This window comes from Prinia subflava, chromosome 3, assembly GCF_021018805.1.
Source record: "Prinia subflava isolate CZ2003 ecotype Zambia chromosome 3, Cam_Psub_1.2, whole genome shotgun sequence".
In the NCBI taxonomy this organism is placed as follows: domain Eukaryota; kingdom Metazoa; phylum Chordata; class Aves; order Passeriformes; family Cisticolidae; genus Prinia; species Prinia subflava.
The window spans coordinates 38,172,392-38,199,418 of NC_086249.1; the positions used below are offsets into that span (position 1 = coordinate 38,172,392).

General features: G+C 40.6%; 2 protein-coding genes across 3 annotated transcripts; one reads left to right on the forward strand and one right to left on the reverse strand.

The window, feature by feature from the left end:
• The first annotated feature begins 259 nt into the window (after window positions 1-259).
• Window positions 260-8,893, forward strand: POMP (proteasome maturation protein). The gene is made up of 6 exons (XM_063394733.1): window positions 260-354; window positions 1,807-1,904; window positions 2,664-2,724; window positions 4,718-4,819; window positions 6,521-6,614; window positions 8,355-8,893. The coding sequence occupies exons 1-6, from the start codon at window positions 352-354 to the stop codon at window positions 8,420-8,422; spliced, it is 426 nt and encodes a 141-aa protein (XP_063250803.1). The 5' UTR covers window positions 260-351; the 3' UTR covers window positions 8,423-8,893.
• A 156-nt stretch (window positions 8,894-9,049) lies between these two features.
• SLC46A3 (solute carrier family 46 member 3) lies at window positions 9,050-23,930 on the reverse strand. 2 transcript variants are annotated; one of them, XM_063394732.1, is made up of 5 exons: window positions 23,545-23,930; window positions 17,568-18,437; window positions 17,074-17,157; window positions 15,395-15,551; window positions 9,050-13,837 (listed from the first exon to the last, which is right to left on the reverse strand). In XM_063394732.1, the coding sequence occupies exons 1-5, from the start codon at window positions 23,738-23,740 to the stop codon at window positions 13,750-13,752; spliced, it is 1,395 nt and encodes a 464-aa protein (XP_063250802.1). In that variant the 5' UTR covers window positions 23,741-23,930; the 3' UTR covers window positions 9,050-13,749. The 2 variants fall into 2 exon arrangements, with proteins under 2 accessions (XP_063250802.1, XP_063250801.1); XM_063394731.1 differs by having other exon boundaries at window positions 17,568-18,441; window positions 23,549-23,929.
• Window positions 23,931-27,027: the final 3,097 nt, after the last annotated feature.

Sequence of the window (27,027 nt, forward strand, 5' to 3'; positions counted from 1 at the left end):
TTAGGGAAGGACTGGATGTGGCACTCAGCCCCATGGTGTGGTTGACAGGGTGTGGTTCGGTCATAGGTTGGACTCGCTGGTTTCATGGGTCTTTTCCAACCTAACTGATTCTGTGCTTCTGTTAAGAGCGCGTTCACCCCAGCGAGTAAGAAAGCCGCGGCCAAGGGGACACAGGCCGGGACACGAACCCCTCACACCACGCCGGGCGAGAGTGCGCTGCCGCCCTCACCCCCGCCCTCAGCACCGCCATAGCCCCGCGCGGCCCCGCCCCCGCGCCGTGACGCCCGCGGGGCGGGGCGGAAGTGAGCGGGCGGCGGTGGCGGAAGTGGCTGCGCGCGTCGGGGGCTCAAGATGGTGAGTGCGGGCAGCGGCGGCGCCGGGCGGGCGGCGGTATCCGTGTGCCGGAATGCACCGAACAGGACCCAGCCAGATCTTCTGCCCCGCCGGATCCCCCTCCCTTCACCCCCTCGGGGTCCCCGGCGACAGCGGGGCGGTGCTGAGTCACGGGGGTCCGGCGCGGCCATGGCGGGCTTCCTCACGGGCGCGGGCGGCCGGGAGGCGCCAAGGGCGTGTGGCGGCTGCGGTTAAAGCCCTTCCCTGGCAGCGGGGGGGACGGGATGGGACGGGATGGGACCGGGAGCCCCGGCAGCCCCGGCGGTCCCCAGCTCCCGTAGCCTCCCGGGGAGGGAGGTCTCGCCTCGGCCCTCCGTGGTGGGCAGCGGCGCTGGGACCGCCTCAGACGGGCCGGGCGCTGGTGTGACTGGCGAGTGTTGCTTTGGGGGAGTGTTTCGTGGTTTTCTCTGTGAGTTTAGCTTTGATCTTCTCTCTTGTCACGTCTCCCAGGTACCGTATGTCTTTAATGCTTTCATTTACAGCAGTCTCACAGAGGTCTGGTCGGTGCTGAGGGTGTAAATTGGTAGATGCTTTAGATGCACGTAACAAGAGGCATGTTAGGACTGTCTTACAGCTCGTATGTTACTGAGAGCTCACATGTTCGTACAAAAGACCTTAACTGTAAGCATGAGTTTTCTGTTGGATCTGACAGTGCTGCTGGGGGGAAACCCTTGCACTGTTCATCATTTACTTTCCAGAGATTATTGCTCTTATCTCCTGCTGTTTATTAGACATTGCCCTATTAGTGGAGCAGTTTTTATGAACAATCCTAAAATCACTTCAATAAATTTGGGTAGGTTAGAGTGAAATTAGTGGCCAAGGCTGCTAGTAAGCAGTACTTAGTAAGTCTGTGGACATCTGGTAATCCACTACAGGTTTCTATTTTCATTTGTTCTTTCAGTTAACTGGCACAATAGACTGCTCAAATACATCTTATCCTTCTTATGGCAGCCTCAAACCATGGCTAACTTTGATCTTGTGTCAGTATAAACCATGGCTAACTTTGATCTTGTGTCAGTATTGCACCAAAAGAAGGAATGCTCCTTTCTGTCCTGGCAGGTGTCAGGACTTGCCTCTTTCCATTCCTGCAGCTCAGAGTGGGAACAAACAGGGGATATATTGTGAGTTTGCCTTGATCTGAGTCAACCAGATCCAAAAATGTTGTCAGTACTTTTAGTTTCTATCGGACTTTCTGAAAGAATTCTGTATTAGTGTAGGGTTTACGTTTTTGGGTGTTCGTGTGTGTGTTTTTGTTTTGCATCTATTTTAAACAAATGCCAAAGTCTAGGGCTTGTCCAGGAGTACTTTAAGGAGTCTTTGGGAACTTCCTAATGGCCCATACAAAAGTGTTCTGATTTTATTGAAGTAATGAAGTAATCCTTCTTTTTTTCCTCCTTTTTCTTTTTGTTCCAGAATTCCAGAGGCACTGCTTCTCTGTTGAAGGATAGCATCTCGTTTACAGAAGCCTCAGCTTCAGGGCTATTTGAAGGTCATGATCTTCTGCGCAGAGGGTACGCTTTACTACTGCTCGCTGAATTGTGTCGTAGACAGTGTTGAGCTCCAGTAAATGTTAAATGTTGGCTTTTTACAGAAGTTTCTTGCAAGGTGTGTTGCAAACAGGTGTCTACCTCTGTGATACTGTTCTTTAGAAAAGAAACAGCCAAGTACTGATAATTGTGAAACAGCTGATCCTTTTGATGTACATTTATATAAGTTTGCCATTACACTGTGGGAAGTGGTTACTTTCAGCATTGGGACAAACCCCAATAGTAACATAATAAAAATAGTTTGGACTTTGCCATTTTTACATGAGTCCGAGACTTTTGTCTTTGTCATGGATAATGAATCCAAAATAAGTTCATGGAATTTAAAATGCCATATAGCTGGCATTGGGGAGAAGGTGTGTACAATATTCCATTGCAAAAGCTTGGAGACTTCAAAATAAGATACAGTGTAGCTTGTGGATATAATTACATCTGTAATGATTTAATTTATTAGTATTTTCATCTCTTTCTGAAAGGAATCAAGGAAGAAAAACATTCTGTTTTGTCAAGCATAAAGGATGTTTGAAGCTCTTGTTGTGGTAGTACTGTAGTTAGAGATTTTACTTGCTGCTTTACTATTAATATTTTTTTTCCTATAGTTCAGACTTTGTTAGTTGTGTGTCTCTGTGGGCTGGTGTTTGTATCTGAGATTGGTGTTGGAATGCAACTTAAAAAACCATATCCCAATTAATTTGAAGTTAATGTCTTTTCTACTTGTTCTTCTAGCTTTACAAGTGTGAAAAGTGAATTGTTGCCCAGCCACCCACTGGAGTTGACAGAAAAGAATGTAAGCATAAAGTCAAATGTAGCCATCTTCACTCTTAACTAATTATGAAGTAAAATTAACAGTGTGCTTATCTGGACTGCTTGGTGCAGTATCAAGTAATGAGCTGAGTCTTTAGCAGAATGAAGGTGTTCAACGTTAGTAACATTTTCTTTATACAAATAAATTGTCGGGGAGTCTGTTTTAATGCTACTCTCTTCCTTGTATCTCTCTCCACTTCAAGTATGTAATCAGGCTTCCAAGCAGGGCCTTGTGTGGTCAGGTTTAGTCATCTGGGAGTGTGTGCAGCTGCCATAGACAGGCCAGGGGCACACCTGGCACCTCACGAAGGCTGATCCTCCCATTTTGTCTGTAGATTCACCATCTGTCTTCATTTGCAGACTTTCAGCCTGTGAACATGTACATATTTTTCCAAAAATTGCTCGATCCCATCTAGACTTTTTACACTTAGAGTTTATCATAAGTGTTTGCAATCTTGTCTGGCTCAGTCATTGCTCGTGGGCCATTAGGAGTGGTCTGTGGAAGGCAGAGGCAGGCCAGACTTGCTGGTTGGGCTGAATGTTTCTGGTGCCTGTTTTGTCAGTTGGAAGATACAATGTATCAAAGTGTCCTGGAGCAAAGATCTTATTTTGATAGGATGTTCCAAACCGCTAAATTAAACTGGACAAGGTCTGACTTTAATGTCTAATATATTCTAATTTTAGCCAGCGTTAGTGTTGCCTTGCATTAAAAGGATGACGTTACCATGACACCAAATTCATGAGTTTATTTATAAATACTATAAATGTTTCAGAGCTATTTGTTGATTGATTTTTTAAAACTGCTAGAACTTAGTTTTTAACTCTGTTCTTGCCATACAAAACCTGCATAATTAAAAGATCTCATGCTAAAGAGACAAAAATGCACAGAAATAAAACTGGCCGTGTGATCCCCTAAGAAGTATGTGAGACTTATAAATTGTTTCTCCCACATTTGGTTAATTTTTTTTGTAAGTTTAAGGCTAGTTTAAGAATTATTTTCATATACACGTGAATGGGAGAAGATTTAAGTTAGCCTGAGATAGTTATAGTTGCTTTTGCTACTATAAATCTTTAAAAGGTTTTTCAGGTAGCACTGGTAGAAACCAAGTGTTTCTGCTATCCAAAAATCCTTAGCTCTATAAAATAAAAGAAATGGAAAAATAACGTAACCAGAATTATAAGATTAGGATGAGGCATATAAATAGTATTCTCTGGAAACTTTTGAAGAGCATCCAATATAGATTGGAAAGGAAATGCTTGTTATGTCTTTGCCTTGTATTTATGTTCCCATAATAATAGGGTTTTGTCACGGTGGTGGAGTACGGATTTTAAAATTAGAGATGTAAATTTTTTTGATTATTTAACATCAGTACAACTTACTTCTTTGTACTCCAGTATACATGAATGTGCACTTTTTCTTTAAAAGGCTTCTATTAAATAGATTTTTTTTTGTCTTACTGGTAAGTTTGAGAGCAGCTCCTGAAAACAGGAGTTTTCAGTTGCTTTTCACAATCATCAGGAGTGTAAGTGGTAATCTGTTTTCCTGCTTGATCGGAAAAGAAGTACATCAAGTGTTCTCAAGTAGCCTTTGGTGACTAACTAGTGACATCAAGTTGGCTTTTGTGATCTTTTAACTGAACTTAGCTTCCTATTCATCCAGAAAATATCATAGTAAAGTAGTGCAAAAGTATACCACTTGGTGGTGTTACATCTCCTGATTATCAAAAATAACAAAATAAAATTTCTGCTTCTAATTTGGAATAAAATCCAGCAAAAACTCGATTTCCATTTCATAGAGCAAATCTTACTGCATCACTCTCTTTCCTGTACTTTTGAGATATGTTTGATGGTATCACTGAATTTTTACATACAAATTTAGTAAGCAGGATCTTTTAAGTAGGATGTCACAAAGTTTTTCTATGACTGTACTTTAAAGTAACTTTTTCTAAAATAAAAATCAATACCGTTTGTGACAGTTCCAGTTAAATCAAGATAAAACAAACTTTGCCACACTGAGAAACATCCAAGGAATTCATGCACCTTTAAAGCTGCAGATGGAATTCAGAGCAGTGAAACAGGTAGGCATTTTTATCCAACTGGTATAACTTAAGCCATTTGAAAAAATGTTTACTGTGAAATATGCTTTCAGAGACACATCTTTGTTTGCTGAGATACCTTATGTTTCCAAAAGAAACTAATTCTCTTTTAAAAAGCTGCTGTTAAAAACGAAGAATCAAACAGTGCAAATACTAGTTTTTAGAACAGTCAATATGCTAAAGACTTTTAGCTGCTGGTTTTTTGTTGGTTATTTGGTGAAGTGGTAACTGCTCTAGCTTTGCTATGGCACAGCTTCCTGTAAGCCTTCAGAGATAAGCAGGAGGAATTGAGTATTAATTCCTGAAATTAATACTCCCCACTGTGTAATGTGTGACCTTCACAGCAAGGAGTCTCTGCAGCTGTAGGGAAGAGACGTAGGGGTCTGAAGCAGGTAGTGATTTGGGAGTAGATGTAGAGGTAATGTGAAACCTGAAACAGAGAGTTTGCTTTGTGCTTATTGTTCCTCAGCCTTTGTTGTAAGATCAAGGGAGGTCTACAGGGAGCTGAGTTCAAAGGTTTTAACTCTTAATTGAGAAGCTGAGTCTGTCTCCTTCTTTTCTCCTGGGATTGAAGGTAGCTGGAGAAAGGGAAACACAGAAAGCTCATAGGTCCTAGTAAACTTTTCTGTCTTCTTGAAGGCTGTCAGGCTACTAAGTGTAGATTTTCCAAGTGAGTTAGTGATTTTATACTCTGAGTGATGAGGTGCTACTAAACCACAGTGAGCTGCATTAAGCTTGGCAGAAGTTACTGGTCCTGAAGATGTGAAAGTCAGGATGTGAGATAGAAAAACATCCCTTGGTCTCAGCTGTGCTGTTGCGAGGAGTCTTTTTACTAACATTAGCACATTGCAGAGAATGAGGGAGGTGAGGATATCCTGTTAGTCTGTCTCCAGAGGTGGTGTTGGGAGATGGATGGGGGAAATACGGTGATCAGAAGGTTTTTCACTTCCGGATTCATGTTGGGTATACAAGTTTTCTTGTGGTTTAACTGAAGTATCTGTAGTAGTAGTAAATGAATTCTCAGAATATTTATGCTCTGGAATCTATGTGTGCCACTTGAAATTTTTTTGGAGACACTGTGAGTGAAAGGTACCAAAGGTGAAGGTAACTCGGAGCGGACTTGAAGCTTAAGAATTTGAAATCGGAGACTTATGCTTGAATCGGAGGATTATGTTTGAATGTGAAAGTCAGTGTAGCTCTTTCACTTGATTTCCTGTGTCAGAGGTGTAGGAGGATTAGAATGTAGTTTCCAAACTTTGCAGTATACATCAATTGCCCAGTACTGACCTCAGAGTGTGGAAGTTTGCAGTGAACTTCCCCAGCTTTATATGAGAGGTGCTTTACAAAAGAGACAGAAAGTAATTGGCTAACTTTTGGTTATTGGTTAATTTTTGGTAATTGGTTAATTAAAGTAATTGGTTATTTTTCGAAGTGCAGTATTTGCTGTACTACCTACACTGCAGTGAAAACTAAAAATCTTTTAGAAGGCTGTTCTTTTCAAACAGATAACCAAAAGAAGATGGTGGTGTTTGTGTGTCTTTGTGTGCCAGTAGTTCTCTTATTCCAACATCGGTTTTTTTGCCTATTGACTTTTCTCAGTCACTCCAGACTGAGAAATACAAATATGCCCTTTCTATTTCAGCCTTGAAGAAGCCTGAACTCTTGCTTGAACTCTTTTTACAGGTCCAGCGTCTACCATTTCTTCACAGCTCAAACATGGCAATGGATATTTTGAGGGGAAATGATGAGTGCATTGGTTTTGAGGATATCCTTAATGGTAAATACATTCTGCCTTTAATGTTATGGAAACATTTAAGGGTAAAATTTGGGAGCTGTGAAGTTCTTTGACTCTACTGAACAAGAGAATTAAACTCACAAAATACAAAGAACAAAATTAAATCCTAAAAGCAAAGAAACACTGGGGAAGGAGAAATAAATGTAACTCAGCTGTAAGTTGTGTGGAAATTACTTTGAAACATTAAGCAAGACAGTATTTGCTTGTAGGCGGGGTTTCTAAAGGAGTAGATTATGTGTGTAGGTTGTATGTGCCTCTTTCCTCAGAAACTGTTAAAGTACTTGTGTAGATTTTGTCAAGCAGAGGTTACAGAGTTTTTTACGTTCTGTAATTAAGAAGAAATGTTAGAGAAGAGATACAGAACTAATGAAACAGATACTGAGCAGGGGAAAGGCTCCCTCAAATGAACTCAACAGGCTGCAGTTGTGTGGTAGCCTGCTGACTTAGTATGTAGAATGGTTGTATGTAGACTATTAGTATGTAGAATAATTAGTATTCTATTGTGGAATAGAATAAACCTGGAAGATGGCTTTTGAACAAATTATTTCTAGCTGGTACTTAAGGACATGGAAGGAGGCAGAGAGTATCATGGAAGAAGGCAGAGAATATTTTGAAGTGGGATTGGAGAAGAGAAATAGGTGGGGAGATAGGATGCTGGAAATAATGGAGAAACAAATCTGAATCTAGAGGCATGGTGTAAATCTGGAGTTACTTTCTGAGATGGATATACAGGGACCAAGGGAAGGAATCGTGGGCTATTGTGGTTCCACAGGGGTAGAGCAATGTCAAACATAATTTGTAGAAATTTGGTTATTTACCACTGCTCACAGCAAGCTGTTAGATTTTTATAGAGTGCTGAGAAGTGACTGAGTTACAAGTGTTTTTGGTAAAACTTTATTTATCAGGAAGTGGACTAGATATTTTTGGTTTTGTTGTCTCTGGAGGAATTACAGGCATTAATATATCTTATTTATGGAAGGAAAGCATTATTAATGCACCCAAAAAGAAAAGTGTATTTCTTCCAAACAGTCACAACATGTGTTCTGGCCCTGGGTTTGTTTTCCCCTTTGAGGTTTTTTTAAAATTATTATTTTAAATTTAAATTTTTATTTTTTTGTATAGAAGTTCATACTATCAGTATCAGTCTCTCTTGGGTCCTCTGCACATTCCTTGGTAGCCTTTGAGTACAGTGGCTAATGTCAACCATACTTTACAGAATGTAGGAAATCTCAGAGAGATTTATGGGTGTAGAATTTCTGTGAAACTGGGCAGTTGGGTGGAGAAGAGAAACCAGGAGTATGTCCCAGCTAGCAGAAGGGAGGACTGTGAACTCCCGCTGTGCAGAGAAGTTGTGTTGGAAAGAGGTGTAGGGCAACTACAGAGAAAAGCTTCAGTCAGACTTGAGTTTTCTCAAACACTAAACCTGTAAACCTTGAGATTCAGGCATTTGGAGTCTGTGCTTATGCAGAACTGGTTGGTTTTACTTGAAATGTGTGTGTGTCCTTATGACAAGCTGTTACACAATATATGTGTTTGTTCTCTGAACAGTGCTTTGAATAGAGGCTTCTGAGTTACAGATCTGCACTCTGCAACACTGTCAAAAATCAGTCAAGTAACTGTTGCACTAAACATTATAAAGAAAAGAGATGTTCACCTTTATTAGTTGTTGTTGGTCTTTGTAGCTTGGTAAAGGCCTCATGCTGTCAACTTTTCTTTTTCCAGATCCTTCTCAGAGTGAGATTATGGGAGAACCACACATGATGATGGAGCACAAGCTCGGTTTATTGTAACAAAATATACTTCACAAAAATGTTTTGTGTGTGTCTTTCTAGTGCAGATCTAAGTACATGGTACTAAATTGACACTCACAGTGTTAAGCAGACTTAGCTATCACTTGCCTTCCTTAATGAAAAGGCACATTAAATGTTTAAAGTCTATAAATTGTTCTGTGCTTGTTCATCAATCATACAAATGTCCTGTAACTAGGTAGTTTAAATAATGCCTTTTCATAAACTGCTCAGGACAATAGCTTCTTAAATATGGAACTGCTATATGTGTATACAAGAAATTCAAAAATACCCAGGCATTTTAAAACTGACTACTGTGGTAAATGCATTTAATGGGGGAGAGGAAGGTATTTTCCGTTGCATAACTCTTTGTTCATGAAAATTTCCACACACTTTTTAAACTATTGAATAAAAGTTTGCAATAAATGGTGTTGTGTTCCAAAATATATTTAATTCTAAATCAAGAATCTGTTATCTGTGACCCAGTGTTGTCCTTTTTATTGCAATATCTTTAAAGGTCTTTAACTTAAGCATAACCAGTTACATATATTGTATCCCTCTGACAGCTATTTATGAGTGAGCTATTAAGCTTTTGTGTAGAATTGGAAGTATTGCTGTAAGAATAGGGTTAAAGGTCTAGATTTTTTCATGGATGTGCTTGAGAAGGTATTTAGGTTTCTGAATGTAGAAGCAAGTTCCACTTGGGGTTTAAAGAGATGCTTTAAAATCTGTTTGAATATAATCCAAAAGAGTGCTCCCAGGTCTAGGTATTTTGGTGTAAGGAAAGAATGCAGAATTATGGAAGTACCTAATAAAGCTACTGCAGTAAGAACATGAAGGTATGGTGGTACAAATACAGAAATAATTACTTGTTTACAGAAATCAGGTCTCACTTAAGGAAGACTGAGAGATTTATACTTAAATACACCTTTTAAAGGAGCAGACCACTGGAGGGGGTTTTGTGTGCCTAAGTGGTTTTATTTATTAAATTCAGGGCTGTAACAACTATTTCTGGTGTCATACATGTGTATATGTTATATCAATCCTGCAAGGTAGCTAATACAATGTGGCACATCAGGAAAAAAAGTATGGTTCAAAAAATTATTATCTATTGTCAGATATTAAGAACATGAAACAGTTTCTAAAACAGGAACTGTCTTAATTCAGTTGGTTTAAATGACTTGGTTCAATGTAATTAGTCTTCTGTTGTAGATAATTTTCACAGGAATGTTGCTATAAACCTCTTTCCACAACTGCAAACATCCTTTGTGCTTTTCAGTGGGCTTATAGCTACTACAGATTCCCTGTGTGGGCCAAAGCCTCTCGCTTCTGTCCTGTAAATTTTGTAGTGCTTTTATGTGCAAAACATTGCAGCATTTTGGAAACATTAAGATGATAGTATGACTCACTTTAGTGGTGGTGTTATTTGGTTTTATATTTAAATTTATTTCATTTAAGGAGTGAAGTTTCTAAAGTTTTCTTTCACTTGAGACTTGCAGAGATTAGAGACCTGTGCTATGTGGTACAAGCTGTTTAATTTGTTGGGGTTTTTTTCTTTAGGGCAGTTAAGCAGAAGACAAATAAATTGAACATACAAGTCAAGGTCTACACGTACTCACATTTTTGTTTTCTACAGCTGTCCTTGCCCTTTTGTGAGCTGATAGTCTTCATTAAATATCAGAGTTGGCTGCTGTTTTATAATTGACAAGTTCCTCTGCAGTTTTGTGTAAAGCAAAACTAAACTGTTGTTATAAAGCAAGCTTGGGGTTCAGTAGGCTTTGTACTGCTCAAGGCTCAGGGCAGAAAAGCTGAGGGATTACATTGCCAGGTCTGGGACAAGTTAAAGGTGCTGGCATGGATTTTTAGATCTGCCATAATACCAGCACTGTTCAAGAAAACAGGGAGCCACCCAACCATCAGACACAATTACTGGTACCTTAGAGCTCCCCACTTCAGGGTATTGAGCTGGTTGGCCTTTTCTAGTGTTGGCTGAAAGACAGATGCTGTTGCATCTGAGCAAAACTACATTAAGACAAGTAATTCACTGGAGTTTCTCATTAGTGCAGTGTAAAACCAGAAGCAGATTAGGAAGCTGCATGCCATTTCTAGGTGGTTTTGTTCAATGATTAGTATACTTTGTAATAATCTTGGGTGAGATCAAGCCATATTCAGAGCCAGGAAGTTGCATTGTTCATTATGTCTGTAAGGAAGCTAATCCTAGGGGTTAGCCAGGCTGGAAAGCAAATAGTATGTGTAAGAGGCCCGTGTGAGAATTTATGCTGTTAATAAAGAAATGGGAGTCAAGCAGGAATGAGGTAAAAAGCTTTTGAGATGAAAAGGAAAGGTTTAGTTTCCTCAGTGCTGCAGGCAGTTGAGCTGTGGACTGGGCTTCCTGCCCCAGCCTATTCTTGCCATTTTGTACAAGCCTCATTCTGTAAAGAAGGTGCTGCACAGAGCAACCCACAGAGGCAGCTAAGTGGGGTGTGCTGGGCACTGGAATTGGGACAGGTCTGGCCTGGGTAAGGGAAGAAGGCACTTGCAGCTCCGCTGCTCTGGCAGGTGCAACAGAAGCCCCCACCCTGACTTCTTGCAGGTGGCAGTGCTGTCCCTACTCTGCAGCTCCCTACCTCTTAGTGCCGACATTCTGGGCAGCATCCTTTCCTCTCCCCAGGCACGGGAGGGAAGCAAAAGCGCATCTTCCTGCTCTGCTGTTTGTTATGAGTATAAAAAATAGATGCTACCATAGTACTGCTCCTGTTTACACCAACAATCCTCTATCAGTCATGCCATTGGCCATTTGTCAAAACAAAATTGAAAAGCACAAGAACTACACATGCAACACAATTTTAAAAAACAAGCTTTATTATTATTATGTCAAAATAATTTGTATTTATACACAAATAAAGAAATTATTATACACTTAGAAGATTTTGCTTTAATAATCTGATGCGTATAAGTACCTGGTTCCTCAGCTTGCACCATGCAAGGCATTTTAAAATGCAAGGCATTTTAAAAACACAGTTCATATCCTCCATGTGTTTTGACCTAAATTTATAGCTAGTTCTAAATGCTCCATCTACCAGAAATGCTTTGCGAACAGCAAGTACTTTGTGCAGTTAAATCAAATCATAACAAAGCCATTCCTGAGGTGTACGTGCTTGTCCTCAGTTGGACTGACACAGCACCACTGTGGAAGGTGGCTCGCTTTGTTGTGAGCTTCCCAGTGCTAGAAGAGGTGAGCACTGAAGGAAAGCAAGTGAAGGTACACATCCCTTCTGCATTTGCTTTTTTATTTCCAGGCAGTTTTGTGTGAAACAGTTAATTTCAAAAGCCTTACATAACTGCATAATGAAGAGGCAAGAAGACAATGTAATGTTTGTGCTAAAATCCTTTACATCAGTGTTTTCTTAATCTCTCTACAAGAACTCATTATGTTTTGGACCCACTGGTTATTGTAGAACTCAGCTCGTGTTTCCAACAAGCTGGCAGTAACTTGGGCACCTCAAAGGCGTTAAGCAGTTTTATTTTCTGGCTCTCCTCTAAACTACTGAGAGAAAGCTAATGATCTTTAATTGCAAACATCAGTCTTGGGAGTTTGGGACAGAAGTGTTAAGAGCTCGTTAGAGGTGTTAGCACATTCCCTCTGGCCTGGATAAACAGCCCTGTTTTCACCTGTAATGAGTAGATAGTAGTCTGCTGAATATTGTACGCTCTCCCTTTAACTTATTTGAACCTTCCTCTAGGCTTCTCTGTGATCATGATATATAACTTGGAAAAAATGAAGTCGTTCAGTTATAAAGGATCTATAAAAGTATCATCATGATTTAGGATTACTATTTTTTTGGTGGAGTACCCCTGAGAAGTTCTGCAGGAGTCTCTGTTCAGAGGATTGGTATCAGTGGCTGTAAGCAGCTCATCAATTATACAGGACATGCTACGTGTGTCTGCATTGTTATGCTATGCTGTGTGCATGTGAAGTTGCTTTCCTAGAGGTTTCATTCTCTAAATGTCAACCACATTACATTGTTTTGCTTTTTCTACCTAATCTGTTTTGGGGGAAAAGAGTCACAGACAACTTTAAGAGATCAGAACAGTATTGGCTGTCAAACTCTTAACAAAATCAACAGATTAGAGTTGTCCTTAACATGGTGTTATATTCACACTTTGGCTGTGCTGTGCATTCTAGAACGTAATACTTAGGATAATTTCTACTTAAAGATCCTAAGGGAAAAGGTGAGGAGTCAGTGCTGAAACTTATTGCTAGGTTTGGCAGTCTCACCAGTTTGCACTGGGGCCCTGGGCATGTCACTTGTCCTCTCTGTTAATTTCTCTTTATGCAACAGAGGATAGTATCTGTTATGGAAGGATGTTTTGAACAGCATTTGTAAAGTGCTTGGAGGATTAGAAGTGCTGTTCAAGTGCTCATAAATTATGCTGCATTCGTTGCAAGATGATTAGATTCATAATTCTGATTTTGTCACCTCATTTCAGGGTTGTTAAAAAAATAAAGATCTATAGATAAGAAATGCTATCACAGCTTTTCACTAAAAGAAACATTTAAGTCAAGTAACTAGAAAACAAGAACTATCTCTGGGACAAGACAGAGATGTCTGTATGCAGTCCTTAATATATGGAAAATAATAAATGTGCAATATGGCCTCTGCAAAAGGTTTAGGCTGAACTTCACACTCTGCAAGATGGAAATTTTCTGACAGTTCTGGGTGAAAATCCATTTCAAGAACTAAGTCACACATCTTATGTTAAACTTACACAAACACTCTGCTAGCTGCAGAACAGTAAGTGTACTTACTGTAGGTGCAAGTACTGCCTCCAGTTTGCTTTCTGAAAAAAACTATCTTTTAGTTTAGTAATTTTAGGCAGTTTGGGGGCTTCACTGTTAAGACAGGCCTTTCAAGATGTACACAGTGGACCACTTCCTCAGCTGGCACAAGCTGCAACGGCTTCAGCAGAATTGCCAGCATCCCCTGGGCTGCTCAGCTTATCTCTGTCGCCCAGTTTAGAGTGATACAAGATGTACCACAATCCACAGCTGACATTCTCAAACTTGAGAAAGGGTAAGTGGAAAAAGTATCATCCTGCTGTATTTTTCCTTCAAGCTGAAGCAGCATTAATCTCAATTGCCAGCCTATTTCCATAGTTAAGAGCTAGTTTTAGTCAAGTGCTAAGAAGAGACTGGGTACTGAGTGGTGCCAATTTAGTGCTTATTGCTGCAGGGCCACTTGGAGACTTATCTCTGTGGTTTCAGTGTGACAGAAGGATCTCTGCCACTGCATGTCAGATTAGAAATCCCAGGTATGTGAATCCTTTGTTCAACTGTCAGCACTCTCTATGCTGGATACTTCTTCAGGTACCAGCAGAGCCAAGTCCTCCCCATTCCAGCTTGTGCACAGAAGCCAGCTGTAAGACAGAGATAAGACAGGTATCTTTAGCTGAGATGGTTCAGTATAGCATGCTGATTCAGCACCAACAAACACACAGGACAGCTCTGTGCAGCCATCCTCTGGCACAAAGCTGGTGATGTGTCTTAGTAAACAAAAGCAATGACACTATTTTCCTTAATTACACAAGTCACACAATATCACTGCTGCTGCCTTTGAGCACAGTGCTAAAATACTCTGCCTGTTACAGACTGGAGCAACTACCCTTTCTGCTCTCCAGCTGTAACTCTAAAAAGAAAGGTGCAGAAAAAGGGTACTCAAAGGGTCAGATATCTGAAACTAATAACTGAAGGTAAAGAAAAATAACTTCCAGAAATTTCTAGTGATGTTCTACAGTACTGATTGCAAGATGGACTGATGGTAAATACGTTACCTTTTCTGCAGTAGAGTTTGCTTTCTTAATAGACCTTTCTCTACTTACACTGAACTAAAGATAATGTTTAATAGAACAAGCACTTACTGTGCCTTTGTTAATGTAACTGAATTTCTCAGTTATTTTATTACTTAAGTGGAAAGTATTCTACTGACACATGCAAGACCCCTTTGCTTCAATTCCCTAAGACCCATCACTACCTTAAATTACCATTAGTACAGCCTCTCTGTAAAGAATTATACTGAAGTAGGAATAGACTTGAAATTATGTGAAATGTTCTAAATCTACAGCCTTATCACTGCCTATTTAAATCTTAAAATGCAGCTGATGCAGAGATAAAAAGTTGCCTGAGGTAAAGTCTAAGTATTAGGAAAAAATATACAAGTCTCCAGCCAGAGTGCCACCCTCTTAAGAAAAACATCTTTTCCCCCCAACTGTAAATCTATCTAATGAAAAGTGATTCTTCTGCCATTTAGATTTTTGTTTTAGCATCCTAAAAAGAAGTAATTTATACTGGAAATAATGTAAAGTGATCTTTGCTTTAGGAGTACTCATGAATGGTATTTCACTGTCTGTATTACTAAATGGTCACTAGATATGATTACACATAACGGCTATAGAGGCCTATTTTTAAAACATGTTTAGAGGTTTATTCTTTTGAGCTTTAAAATCTTTTACAGATTTTAATGGCACTGGGTCACAAGGTACCCTTGACCAAAGACCAGGACAGATAGCTTTCCATTAAACCCAGTGGGTCACTGTCACGTTTATAACCATCATTAGCATCTACCAGAGCTCACATTGCAAAATTAAGGTCATGCCTTTCACGTGATCTGTGGGAAAGGTTTTCCTGGAAGAAAGACCATGTAAAGGTCTCAAACCAAGGGAAGGCCCATGTGCAGTCAAGGGTGTGGTGTATCCCACTGGCAGTAAATGCAGGATAGGCTTCAGTTTGGGGGAAATTCACAGCACAGAGCTGAGGGAAGGTAGCTTGATCAGGGAAAAGGTGTGAAGCTAGAGCCACTACAGCACACTAGCAGATAGGAAAGTTTGAGAACTACTGCACTAAACTATTCAGCTTCATGTCAAAATAGAAATTACTGGCAAAGGCAAGTCAGAAGAACCCTCCTGATCCATACTTACCACAGGACAGACAGTGGAATTAGACAAAGGCCTGCCGATAGGAGGAAGCTAAAGCCTGAAAACCATGCAACAGTGGTTGCATAGAGAATATTAAAAATTGAAATTGACAGAGTGCCGGTCACAACTTCTAAACAGGCAATACAAGCAAACACAGCACCTGCCAAAAATAAATGGGTGAATTACAAACAAAACAAAACAAAATCTCTTCAAAGTACTGAAGTTTTTAAACATGGTTCAAAAGATAAATCTGTTGACAGTATTTTTGCAAGTATGCAAGTTACAAGCACTAGAGGATCATACTTTGCTATGAAAGTGTCTTCTGTGGCAACTCCTACAAAATGCTAGTTCTTCTGAATGAACAAAAAGCCAACAAATAAAAAAAAAAAGCCATTTTGTTAATGGGAACTGTTTTTCTTTACTATTATTCTGTCACCAAGCCTACTTTCTTGCATTTGCTTATCACATGAAGTTTAACCTGTTCATCCTCACTACCAATATTGTGCACATCTCCATCCTTTACCCCTTCTAGTTCTTGTCTTCATTCTTAGAAGAATTCCTTTCTTGTTTCTTTCTTCTCTAATCTTCACTTTTATATGTGGAAGAGACTGATATTCCTTTCTTGTTTCTTTCTTCTCTAATCTTCACTTTTATATGTGGAAGAGACTGATTGAAAAAGGACTGCTGGTTCAGCTTAAAACCACTGCCTTCTCATTTTTGGAAAGAAACAAACAACATTTTTTGGACTGAGCTACCCTTTGGGGTGGCAGTCTATCCCGTCAGTGTCTTGTTGAACACATTTTCCCAAGGTGCTTTCATAGTCACAGGACCATAACCAATATCACACTAGGTAAGCAGAAAAGCATGACAAGAGGCAATCTGATTCCTGCATCAAACTACTCAAGTAGCCAAAGCCCTGAAGAATGCCAAGAAACTCAATATCAGAGGTGTATTTTAGCACCGCTGGTACAAAGAGATCTTTGTTTTAGTGTATGAAGATTAACCTTTTAAAAAATAAAACAGATTAACTCAGGAAAATATTTCTAGAAAGTATGTATTTCCCAAAATGTAGAAAATACAAACTCCCCAAAAGCAAAATATGGGATATTAGATCCATATTTTGAGGCCTGGCATGCTTTTTTCTGTGTTCCATAAGGAAAGGACTTTGAGAAGTATTATGTTACATTTCTTGGGACATGTTTAAAAGCTACAGGCCTGAAGTTGGGTTCCTGTTCCATAGCTGAGGATCCAAGTCTAATTGTTTCCAAGTGCTATGAAGATTGACCACCTAGTGCTTTCTAAATTAGTAAGTGAAAAACTGACTAAATAACAGAAGCATCTCTTTCTCTGCATGCCAAAATCTTGTGAATGTAGAAGCCCTTGTGAAATCACACTTGTGCAAATCTCGAACATTCTTCTGCTTCACATTCCCCATGGTCTTTAATTTAAGAACAGTATTTTGTTTGAAAGTTAAAACTTGCAGTAGATTTTAACACAATGTTGTTTATATTAAATTCAGAACCAGAAGCCATTAATGTCAAGACACAGGCTCATATTATACTGAACTTGAAAGAAAGGCAATCTTAAAACACCAATACAGATCTGTTTGTTTAAAGGTAATCTTTGTGCATCTCTGTTCTGAAGCACCACATTATTTTATTGTTAAAAACAATTCTACTTACCCTGTTCACCAGTGAGAACCACTTTTGACAGCATGGATCGGAGAACAGGTATGGGCATAAAGCAGAACAAAGATGGCACTCTCACTGTAAAGCAGCCATGAGACATTGAAGTAATTAAAATCCAGGATTTTACAAATATATTGGAACTGTATGCTTTTGAACACTTAGCTCCCCAAACCGTAAAAGGCAACAGAAAAGTCAGACTAGATGTGGACTGCGACACAATTATCCAAGAACAGAGAAATTAATAAATCAGATATATTTCTATGGCACTAAAACCAAATAACAAGTAAGTCATTCCATTGCTTCTCCACACAGTTCATCTTTTAATCAAATCCCAGATCAGTCTGATCAACCATTTATATTTTACCTCTCTATGACCCTTTCAAGGTGGTACATGCAATATCCAACACCTGCATTCACTACAGATACAGATAACACATCAGTATTTTCATATACATTGTTGACCATGGAACAACTGATTCTGAACTCACCTAAAAACATGAGCAGGGTAGTTTTGGCAAAGGCAGCCATGATCATTCCTCCAATGTAAGAAAATATCCCAATAAAGACAATATAAATGTCTTTGAGACATTTGGAAAATAAGTAAACTCCTAAAAAGCTGGTCAGCGAGACAGAAGTAAATGCAGCTGCTCCATATCCAATGTATACTTCATTCCAGCAGAGTGGCTCATCCAGCTCATACAGTGTAAAAAGTGAACTCCCACCCAGCAGAGTAAACAAATAAGTCATAAATGTAAAAAGTAACACAATTATTAAAATTCTCTTTTTATAAGGGGCAGTTTTAAAAAGCATGTACACTCCAGAAAATGTCTCCCTAAGAAGTTCTTTCCAGGATACGGGTGCTTCATGCTGGAACTGAGATACGCTTGTGGTATCTTCCAGAAAAAATACAATATAGATGATATTAATGACATGGAGCAGAGATGCTATCACAAATGTCCATGCAAAGCCTATTCCTCTTAGAAAGTAGCCAGATGACAGTCCTGCCAATCCAGATACAACTCCAAAAATCAAATCCACTACAGCTATTCGTGTTGTTTTCTGCTTCTCATCATGACACTCCTCTGCTATATAAGCAAAGCCTCCTCCAAGGAAAGTTGCTAGACTCCCAAACAGTCCAGTAACAAATGCAACTGCAAATAGGACAGAGAGTGACAAGGAAAAATATGATATTGCAGTGAAGCTAATACCAGAAATCAAAGCTCCCATTGATGGTAAAACTAAAGACCTTTTGTGTCCCTGGCGATCCCCATTAGCTACAATGACAAAGGCAACTGTAAGGCTGGGAATGGCTCTGGTTAAGTCCAACTGCATATTAAAAACAGAGGCTTTTTCTTGAACTTCCTGCAAAGAGAAAATAAAAATAATCATAAATACTATAATACATTGGAAAAAAATCTGTAGCAGTATTACATACATAATTATTAGTATGCAATACAATGAATATCATTGTATGTGTTTATAGATTATAAATTACACTATTATAAAACACTATACATGCAATGTAGTTTTACAAGATTATATGACATTATTATATACTAGGCTATAATAAAATACATTGCATATTCAGAATTTTGTAATTTGATCTTCAATATTCCTCAAACATCCCTGCTACATTTTAACCCAAAACTTAATGCTTAAGGCACAGTCTTACTAGTACTGTTGACAGAGAAGTTGCAATGCAGACAAGAGAACAATCCTTTTGAATATGCACTGACAAGAGCTGTAAGTATCTTTAACTGCAAGTATCTCCTTCAATACAGGATATGGGAAAAGGGCACTGGGTTATTTTAATACTACTCAGAAATCAGTAGAAAGCCAGTCACTGATTAAGGAGCACACCCCATGCTCCCTCCTCACAGGACATCATTTTTCCTCCCAAATAATTCTACTGAGGGGGTTACAAGAAACAATTCATTGACTAGAGCACACTATGCAAGTAAACAGATGGCAATTCGCTCTAACATCCCACTGTACAATCTAACTACTACTACAAACAATAGTAACAACCAAAAAAGTGAAATACAGCTTTAAATGTTATACTTACTCACATGTATGTGAATTAATGGATTTTGCAAACACTATAAAGCTCTGGGTTCAGAAATTGTCAAAATCATTGATGTCTCTACAGATACACCACAGCAGGTAGTCACACAAAGAACAGCAGCTAACACTATAAAAATAAGCTGTAAACACCCATTATGGGGAAAATTTCAGAGTTCTTTTTAACAGAAGTATAAAAATCAAATGTAACTGAAAAACAACCATTTAACAACATGAATGGATGCAGAAAAAAGAAGAACTAAAGAATGTTTAATTAAAAAAATAAAATTTTATGAATCCAGCTGCTCAAGGACACTCAGCATGCTAATTCAGATCTTGTTTTTAATGTATAGATGCAGACATGACAAGAGGGCAGCCACAACAGCCCTTTGAAAGACAAGCACCTGATCAGACAGAGGAACCACCTGTTCAGACAGCAGGGGAAAAGGAAGCAACTTGAGTCACACAAACCCTCTATACTAGCTAACATAAAGTTTCAGATGCAGAGAGTAAAGTCTGCTGAAACTCTTCTTGGAGTTTTCTGAGGCATAACACTGACGTGGGCAGGCACTGTGCTTTTCAATCAGCAACACGTACAGTTGTGCAAGTCTGCCCACACCCTTTTCAGTCTCTATTCAAGCCATCTTTACTCCAGGTTTCAGGCATCTTCTCTGCAGCTAACATAATCCTGACTGAGTAACATCCAAAATTATGAAAACCCCCTAAAACTTACAGAAATGTACTTTGGGCAATTTTAAAAGCTGCTGAATGCTTTATAAATTCATACTTATATTTATAGGCAGAGACCATGAATTTCTAGTTCAGTCTCTTCCTTTGCTTACAAGGTAGTTTTTATTACAAGAGAAAAATTCTGAGGTTCTCAAGGGAAGCCTTCGAGATCCCCAGCACTCCGAAGTGTTTTGCTTCTTTCCCTTATGGTGTCTCACTGCCTTAGCATTCATGACATCCTGTCCACTGACCAGCAGTGCTGTCACTCTGGAAGGGTCAAAACCATGAAGACTGAACAAACTGAGACGGAAAATGTTATTCTGATCTTTAACTTCTCTGCTGCTGACAAATAGAACTCTATATAGTTGCAGTCATCGCTTCTTTACTAGGACTGTTTTGTTCAAAGACATGAGCATCAAAAAAATGCTACTACATTAAAAGTAAAATTAAATGTTTAATGTATCATCTCTACCCACATTAACCACATAATACAAAGATTATTGCCAGACCATAATGAAGTGTAAAACTGAAAGAATGAAAAAAACCTCCAAACTTGGGTGCCCTTGTTTTGGAAGAAGTTGTGCAACACAAAACCCATGGCTACACATTTAGTCGCCACACGTGACTGTGAACGTGCCAAGATAAAAAATTGATGTCTACTGAAAAGAAAACTACAGAAAAATCCACTTGCAGTGTACGGCATGCAACTGCCCACTCTGTGGTTTTATAAAGCCAAAAGAAAAGAATATAGAAAATGATTGGTCAAACCTTCAGCTGCTTTAAAATCACATAACTCCATTAAATAATCAATGGAACTGCATATTTTTGAAGAGAAAGGTCTAGCTTTTTAATCTGCAAATTCACTCTGAAAAATTACTCATGGTGGACAGAAATAGGTATTAAAATCACCTATTTCAAAATGAAAAGAACAAAAATTAAGAAGAAAGTAACTTATATAAGGATTAAATTAAGAGAGAAGTGCAGCACCTGAGATTGAACAATATAAAGGACATGATAAACTCAAAGGCTCATAAGATAAAATATTACTGAGTAGCAAGGGGAAATGAATGGATTGGGTAATAAATCAGTGGGACGGTAAACAATGTTTAATGATTAATAATATAGCTCTTTCTGAGATATTAAAAAAGGATTATCCTAGTTGCTGATCAGAATGCTTCAGTTTATATTGAAATTACTTTTAAACTCATGTTATTATAAGATGACTATTTTTTCAAATTGTAAAAAATAATTAATCTAAATTCTGCAAAGACTAACCATTTTGAATAATAGTCTACCTTTTATGCAGTGTTCAAGTGATTCTTGTCTTCAATTTCCTTTTATATTTTGCTTTGAAATAGGTGAGATTAGTATAAACTTTCCTCATGCTCAGAACATAAAGACTTACACTAAATTAACTATTAAGAAAAATGTTCTTTTAAACATTAATGCCAAACAGGGCCTTACAGCAAAAGCTACAACATCTATAAACCTAATCCAGTTAGGAAGGTCTTGGAAAATCTGGAACACCTGCTTCACACTTCCTCGTGAATGGGTTTGGAACTAAGTTACTGGATCTACTCCTTGGCCCATACACAGGACTATTACTCAGCACAAAGGCCCACTTGCACTTAAATTAATGCGTGTTTTGAGCACTGAAATTGTTACGCTATGGTAACAAGTGTGGTATAAAAACGCTGCGAGGCATCCAGACAAGAGTGTAATTGTTCAAAAGCTCATGCCCTACTGGCAATCACTGAAATGCAGGGAATGGAAATTTGGCAGGAAAGGGAAACTAAGAAGTTCTGTTGGCCATTATTCAACTACTGTCTTGAAGAACTCATGTTCTCTAATATCAAATTAACTATAATTTGTAAACAAAAGACCTGTAAAGTGTGAATACAAAGCCATCACATCAGAGACGCTATCAGCTTTAGCTGAAATCAAGCACTCTGCTTCAGTGTTTTGCAAAAAGAAATGTGAAGTCTTATATCTTGAACCACAGGTGATGGCAATTTGAAAATCTGGTTGAATTTGCGGGTATTGCTAAATGCAAAGATGTATTTGAAATTTAGATTTCTTGATGGGCTCTGCAATTAAAATTGTACGCTTAAAGAAAATGGCCAGACACGGCATAAAATGGGGAGCTAATACTAAAGAAAACACGTTTTGGGAGTAACATACAAGCATTACTCTGACAATAACTGGTAATTACCTCCATGGGTCAGCCCAGAAGCCATGCTGGACCACAGTTCTATGGACCTTTTTACTTTCACATTCTTTCTACTAAGACCAGCTTCTGTCACATGACAAAGAACATATGCCACACTAAAAGTCCTGAAATATTTCTTTGATTACCTTAGCTGGAAGCATGTACCATTAACAATCTCCTTTTATATGTCAAATGAGGCAGATAAACTCAGGCATTCAGTCTTGCACATATGCAGCACGTAAGAGATTGAAATATGGGATGTGAGCAAAAATTTTCAAGTACCACCTTTTCAGCACTGTAAGGGAATGCCAGCTGACTGTTTCTGTAACCCCAGCTTCCGTGTAATTTACACGGTGAATCATTTACTTTTCTGACCCTACACTGGTTTCATCTTTCACTTTATCCAACCCATCTGCCAGTTGTTGTTGACAAGTATGGTTCTATTGCACCTCTTCTGAAAGTACGTTCCCTCTGCTAGTCCCATGTTAGACACAGAAATCATGTGGCCAGTGAGTGTGCCAGAGCAGTGTACTGCTTCAGAAAAATACCCAACATTCAAAAAGCAACAACCCCAAAACAAGAGATGAGCTTTCTGTTGAATTAGTGCCCCACTCAAATCCAAACCATAACCTGTAACTGCAGAACTGCGAGATACAACACATGGGGTGAGAGACGAAAGGGAAATGGAGAATGACCATCTCTTCTACTGGCAGCTCACAGTTAGCGCTGCTTAAGTGTAGCATTAAAACTGAGCTGGAAGTGCAATGGAAGAGGTACCAGTCAACAACTAGCTATCCAGCACACTGAACTATGGAAAAGTGCTAAGAATTAAACTGACCATGGGATCCTGTCATCTTGACGTCCTTGTATTCCAACAAGGCAGAGTAGTACTCTGAATGGCAAGCTGTCAACTGTATTTGATCATGCAACGATCAGTTAAATTTTTTTCCACATTCTAAAACCACAAACATTTTTTTCTTAATTTCCCCTGTTCCTCCTTCTTGTAATTCCTCTGAAATACACGTATTTTAAGCTAGATCCCATTCCTCAGAATTACGGGGCATTTGCTAAACTTCACATGGTTACCAAGAACAGTCGGAGGCACAGAGACAAGGCGTGACTCACAAGCACAACATGCACAATGGTCGTGGGAGGAGGAGCCTCCAGCTGCGCCCCCGGTAATGTCAGCCCGATGCTAATTCGGTCCCCGTTCTCTCAGACGATTTCCAACTCCCGCTAAAATACGAATTTGTCTCAGTACCCTCCTGGAGACAAATCTTTGTCTTTAAAGCACTATCACTACCTACAGGGTAACATTAGAGCGAGGAGAAAGTGAAGTGAGAGCAGGTTACAAAACCACGGCTTTCCGGAGAATTAAAGCTTAAGGTTATGAAACCAGGATGTTTTACTGAGGCAGCACCTCCTGGCTGCAACCTTATTTACAATTATTATTCCTCCCCCGCCACTTGCCTTCTGTTTGATATAAGCCGGGCTGCTCTTATTCTGCTCGCAGTGGCTGACATTGCTGTCGCTCACGAAAGTGGAGTTGTACTCCTGCTCCCACAGCCGCCGGTAGATGAACTGCTGCACCAGCGGGCTCGTCAGGGAGGACGCAAAAATGTAGATGAAAATGACGGGCTCCACGCACAGAACCTTCCTCATTTCTGGGTCTGGGCTTCAAACCCTGCGCCAGAAAACAAACCGCAGGCGCTCAGGAGGTGAAGGCTAAACACCCGAGCGGCAGCCGGCGCGCTGACAGCCCCATGCACAGGGGACGCTCCCCCAGCCCCGTCCCGGAGCGCAGCGGCCCCGGCCGGGCTGTCCCCTGCGCACCGGCCCGGGCCCGCAGTGCCGTGACACCGGGGGGCGGGACGGGGCGGCCGCGTCCCTCAGCGGAGGAGTGTCTCCCGCCGCGCCGTCACCGCCCCCCCGGCCGCGGCCGCCGAGAGGACGAGGCCGGGTGCCGCCATCTGGGCCCGCTGTCCGTGTCTGGGCCCGCGGGCGGGGCGCTGCGGCGGGCGGGGCCGCTGTGCCCGCGGGTGAACCTGCGGCGGGGCTTGTCCGCCCGCCGGGGACGCGCGGCGCGGCTGCCACAGGTCAGGACACATCAGCACCGCGGCGATTTCAGCACCGCGCCGCCTCAGCGCTGCCCGGGCCCGCGGCGTTCGCGCTGCTTACACGGCGGGGATGTGCGCGGTGAGCGGCAGCGCTGCCCTCGGCTGGCACCGCGACCCCGCCTGGAGCTCAGCCTGCACGGGGGCGAGGCGGCCGGAGAGGAGCCCGCGGCGTGCTGCTCCTCCGCGCTGCTCCTCCCTGCGCTCCGCTCTCAGCTGACAGCGGAGGGGTTTTATTATAGCTGGTCTCGGCTTGTCAGCGTGTGTAAAAACAATATTTGTTAGCCACCAGCTGGTCTGTCATTAATAGAATCATTTAGTCGTGTAGGTTGGATAAGGCCTCTAGTATCATAAAGTCTAACCATTAACCCAGCCCTGTCAAGACGAGATAGATCTCGCGCTCTCTGGGTCTGGCATAGCTGGTGCCAAGTGCCAGGGGAAAGGCCTGGTATCCCTGTTGGAACAGCTGCTGGGGCAGGTGCTGCCTTTCCACACGAAGGGCTGTGCTGGTGCCGCAGTTGTGTGGTTTGGACATGGCCTCTGCCCACCCTGCTGCACACAGCATCCCCCTGTGCACGGGAGCACACAGCTCTGCACTGTCCTCCCAAGACAACACCGAGTAACGATGCTGGCCTGGTCACAGGAGTGGTATACCCAGGAGAGGTGACCCAGCTGGGGAGTCCCGAAGTCTTCAATCCTTTCAGTCTTAAATACTGGTTCTCCATTACAAGTACTGCAAAAAGTCCCTTTTGCTAAAAGTGCATCAGAACTTTGAAGCTTCCCTAATGTATTTGCCCTCTTAAAATAAGAAGGGCAGTTTAGAAACTTCATGAAAATTGAGTTCCTTGATAAAGTGATTTGAGGACAGATTATCATATGACCTTGAGTAATGCTTTAACTTGTTCACTGCCATGTGACACGTCATTCAGTCCCAAATTTAGGGACAACAGTGGCTTGTCAAGTGTCTGTTAGCATAGGATCAACCCAGAGTACAAGTTTAGTGGCCTCCATCATTTACTTGACCTGCTTTAGCCTAGCGTATAGGCTTGCTTACAGAGGCATACAGGCAGACTAATGAAAAAAAAAGTGCTCCTCTGGCATGAGATCAGCTGGTAGAGAGTGGTGTCCTTCTCCTCAACCTGTCCAAGTCCAAAGTCTGACTCATCCTGTGACAGCGTTTTGTTTGTCACAAGGTAAAGCCAAAACAATCATATGAGACTGCTGAGTGAGAAGGGCTGTTCAGGTCACTCATCCAGCTGTTAACCTTTATTTGAGCAGTGTGAAGAAGGGATTTTAAGCCTGTTGGAACTTTCTTTTGTTTCACAGAGGGATATTGTCCAGAGGCCCATTAAGTTTCTTGCCAGATCCAGCTGTGCTGAAGAGTGTGTTACAAGTGAAGGAAAGAAGGAACACAAGTGTCTGAGTGCAGTTCAGGTTGCTGGCCAACGTTGTTTTAATGCACAGTTCCTTCAGGACAGCCTTCCCGGTGCCCAGGCATGGAGCTGCGGATCTGTGTTCTGGAGAGGTCCTCTGCTTCTCTCCTTCCTAGTAACTTTGTTTAAGTTTAGGCTTGGATTTACAGAGCCAAGTGTGTCCAGCAGAGTTGTGATCTCACCAGTGCTGAAGGCAAAGCCGCAGCCTGAGCTGGTCACCTCGAAGCACCTTTTTACCTTTGTGCAACAGCTCGAAGCCTTGAATATCTTCCAGTGCTGACAGAACATATTCCCCTCAGACAGGTGCATTGGAAGAGACTTGGCCCTCACTGGTTTCCAGAGTCCTCTTGCAAGGGGAACTAAAAGCAATAGATGGGATTGGACTTCTAAGATCGGACTTAGCTGGGTGATGCTTATTCTTTGAAGTTGAGCATTTCCAAATAACACAATGCACAGCAAACTACTTTCCTCTCTCCCCTGCCACCAGCATTCACACTGGCCCAAATTTGAGTGACATGACCACGAATAGGCTTCACAAAGGTCACAGGCATGTGGTGGCTGCAGCTCTGCAGTTTGCACTGGCTTGCATTTTATGACACCCTCAATGTGTGAAGAATTGAAGGAGCACATGCATTCATTGTAGAGGTCAGGCTTTCTGGGAGCACTTTTTAAGCATCCCCAAAAAAAAAAACCAAAACAAAACTAAAGCCAAACAAATTACTGATCTTTGAAGCTGGTATGTTGCTTGTCTGTCGGGGCGAGCAAAAAGGGAGGCATGCAATGAAGTTCAGAACATTAGGAGACTTTTGAGAGATCCCACCATCACTAGTCAAAGATATTATGTTACCTTCAGTGATATAAATGTTCAGATAAAGCCTTCTGCACTTCAAGGAATTATGTTCACATGAATCATTGATACTAGAAAGATTTTTTTTTTCCTATCAGAGTCTTTTGATGAAGATGAAGACATTTTGGAGCAATGCTTTGCTGAAAACATCAGTAGTGCTTTAATAAGTAATATTGACAAGTAAAATGTGGTTTTAATTGCCTTCTAAGAAGTGAAGTACTTTTTAAATTTGAGTTGGCTTTAATTTACCATGTTAACAATCTAGTGAGAACCTTAGCCCTCTACATGTCATTTACGGATTACAGAGTAACGTTACTGTACTGTTTGTACTGATGTTCAACTCATGTTTTCAAGGCTATCTTGATAACAATGGTTAACTCAAATTTAAAAAAGGAACCTAAAAAGGGAAGAGAAGCACATTTTTGGTAGATAGTCAGTTTTATACAAAATGCAGTTTTGGAGAAACCTTTCATACCCTGTGTCATGCCAATGAGCAGGGCAAACAAAGGTATAAGAAGGAAGTTCTCCAAATATTGGAGAAAGGAAAAGAGTAAG

Bases quoted from the DNA above. Each gene is read 5' to 3' on its own strand.
- SLC46A3 (XM_063394732.1), bottom strand. From the start codon at position 23,740: ATGAGGAAGGTTCTGTGCGTGGAGCCCGTCATTTTCATCTACATTTTT. The intron at 17,158-17,567 runs GTGAGTTCAGAA...GCTGCTTTACAG, and splicing joins TACCCTGCTCATGTTTTTAG to TGAGAGTGCCATCTTTGTTC. The intron at 15,552-17,073 runs GTAAGTAGAATT...TATTTTTGGCAG, and splicing joins GGTTCTCACTGGTGAACAGG to GTGCTGTGTTTGCTTGTATT.
- POMP (XM_063394733.1), top strand. The intron at 1,905-2,663 runs GTACGCTTTACT...TTGTTCTTCTAG, and splicing joins CATGATCTTCTGCGCAGAGG to CTTTACAAGTGTGAAAAGTG. The intron at 4,820-6,520 runs GTAGGCATTTTT...CTCTTTTTACAG, and splicing joins AATTCAGAGCAGTGAAACAG to GTCCAGCGTCTACCATTTCT.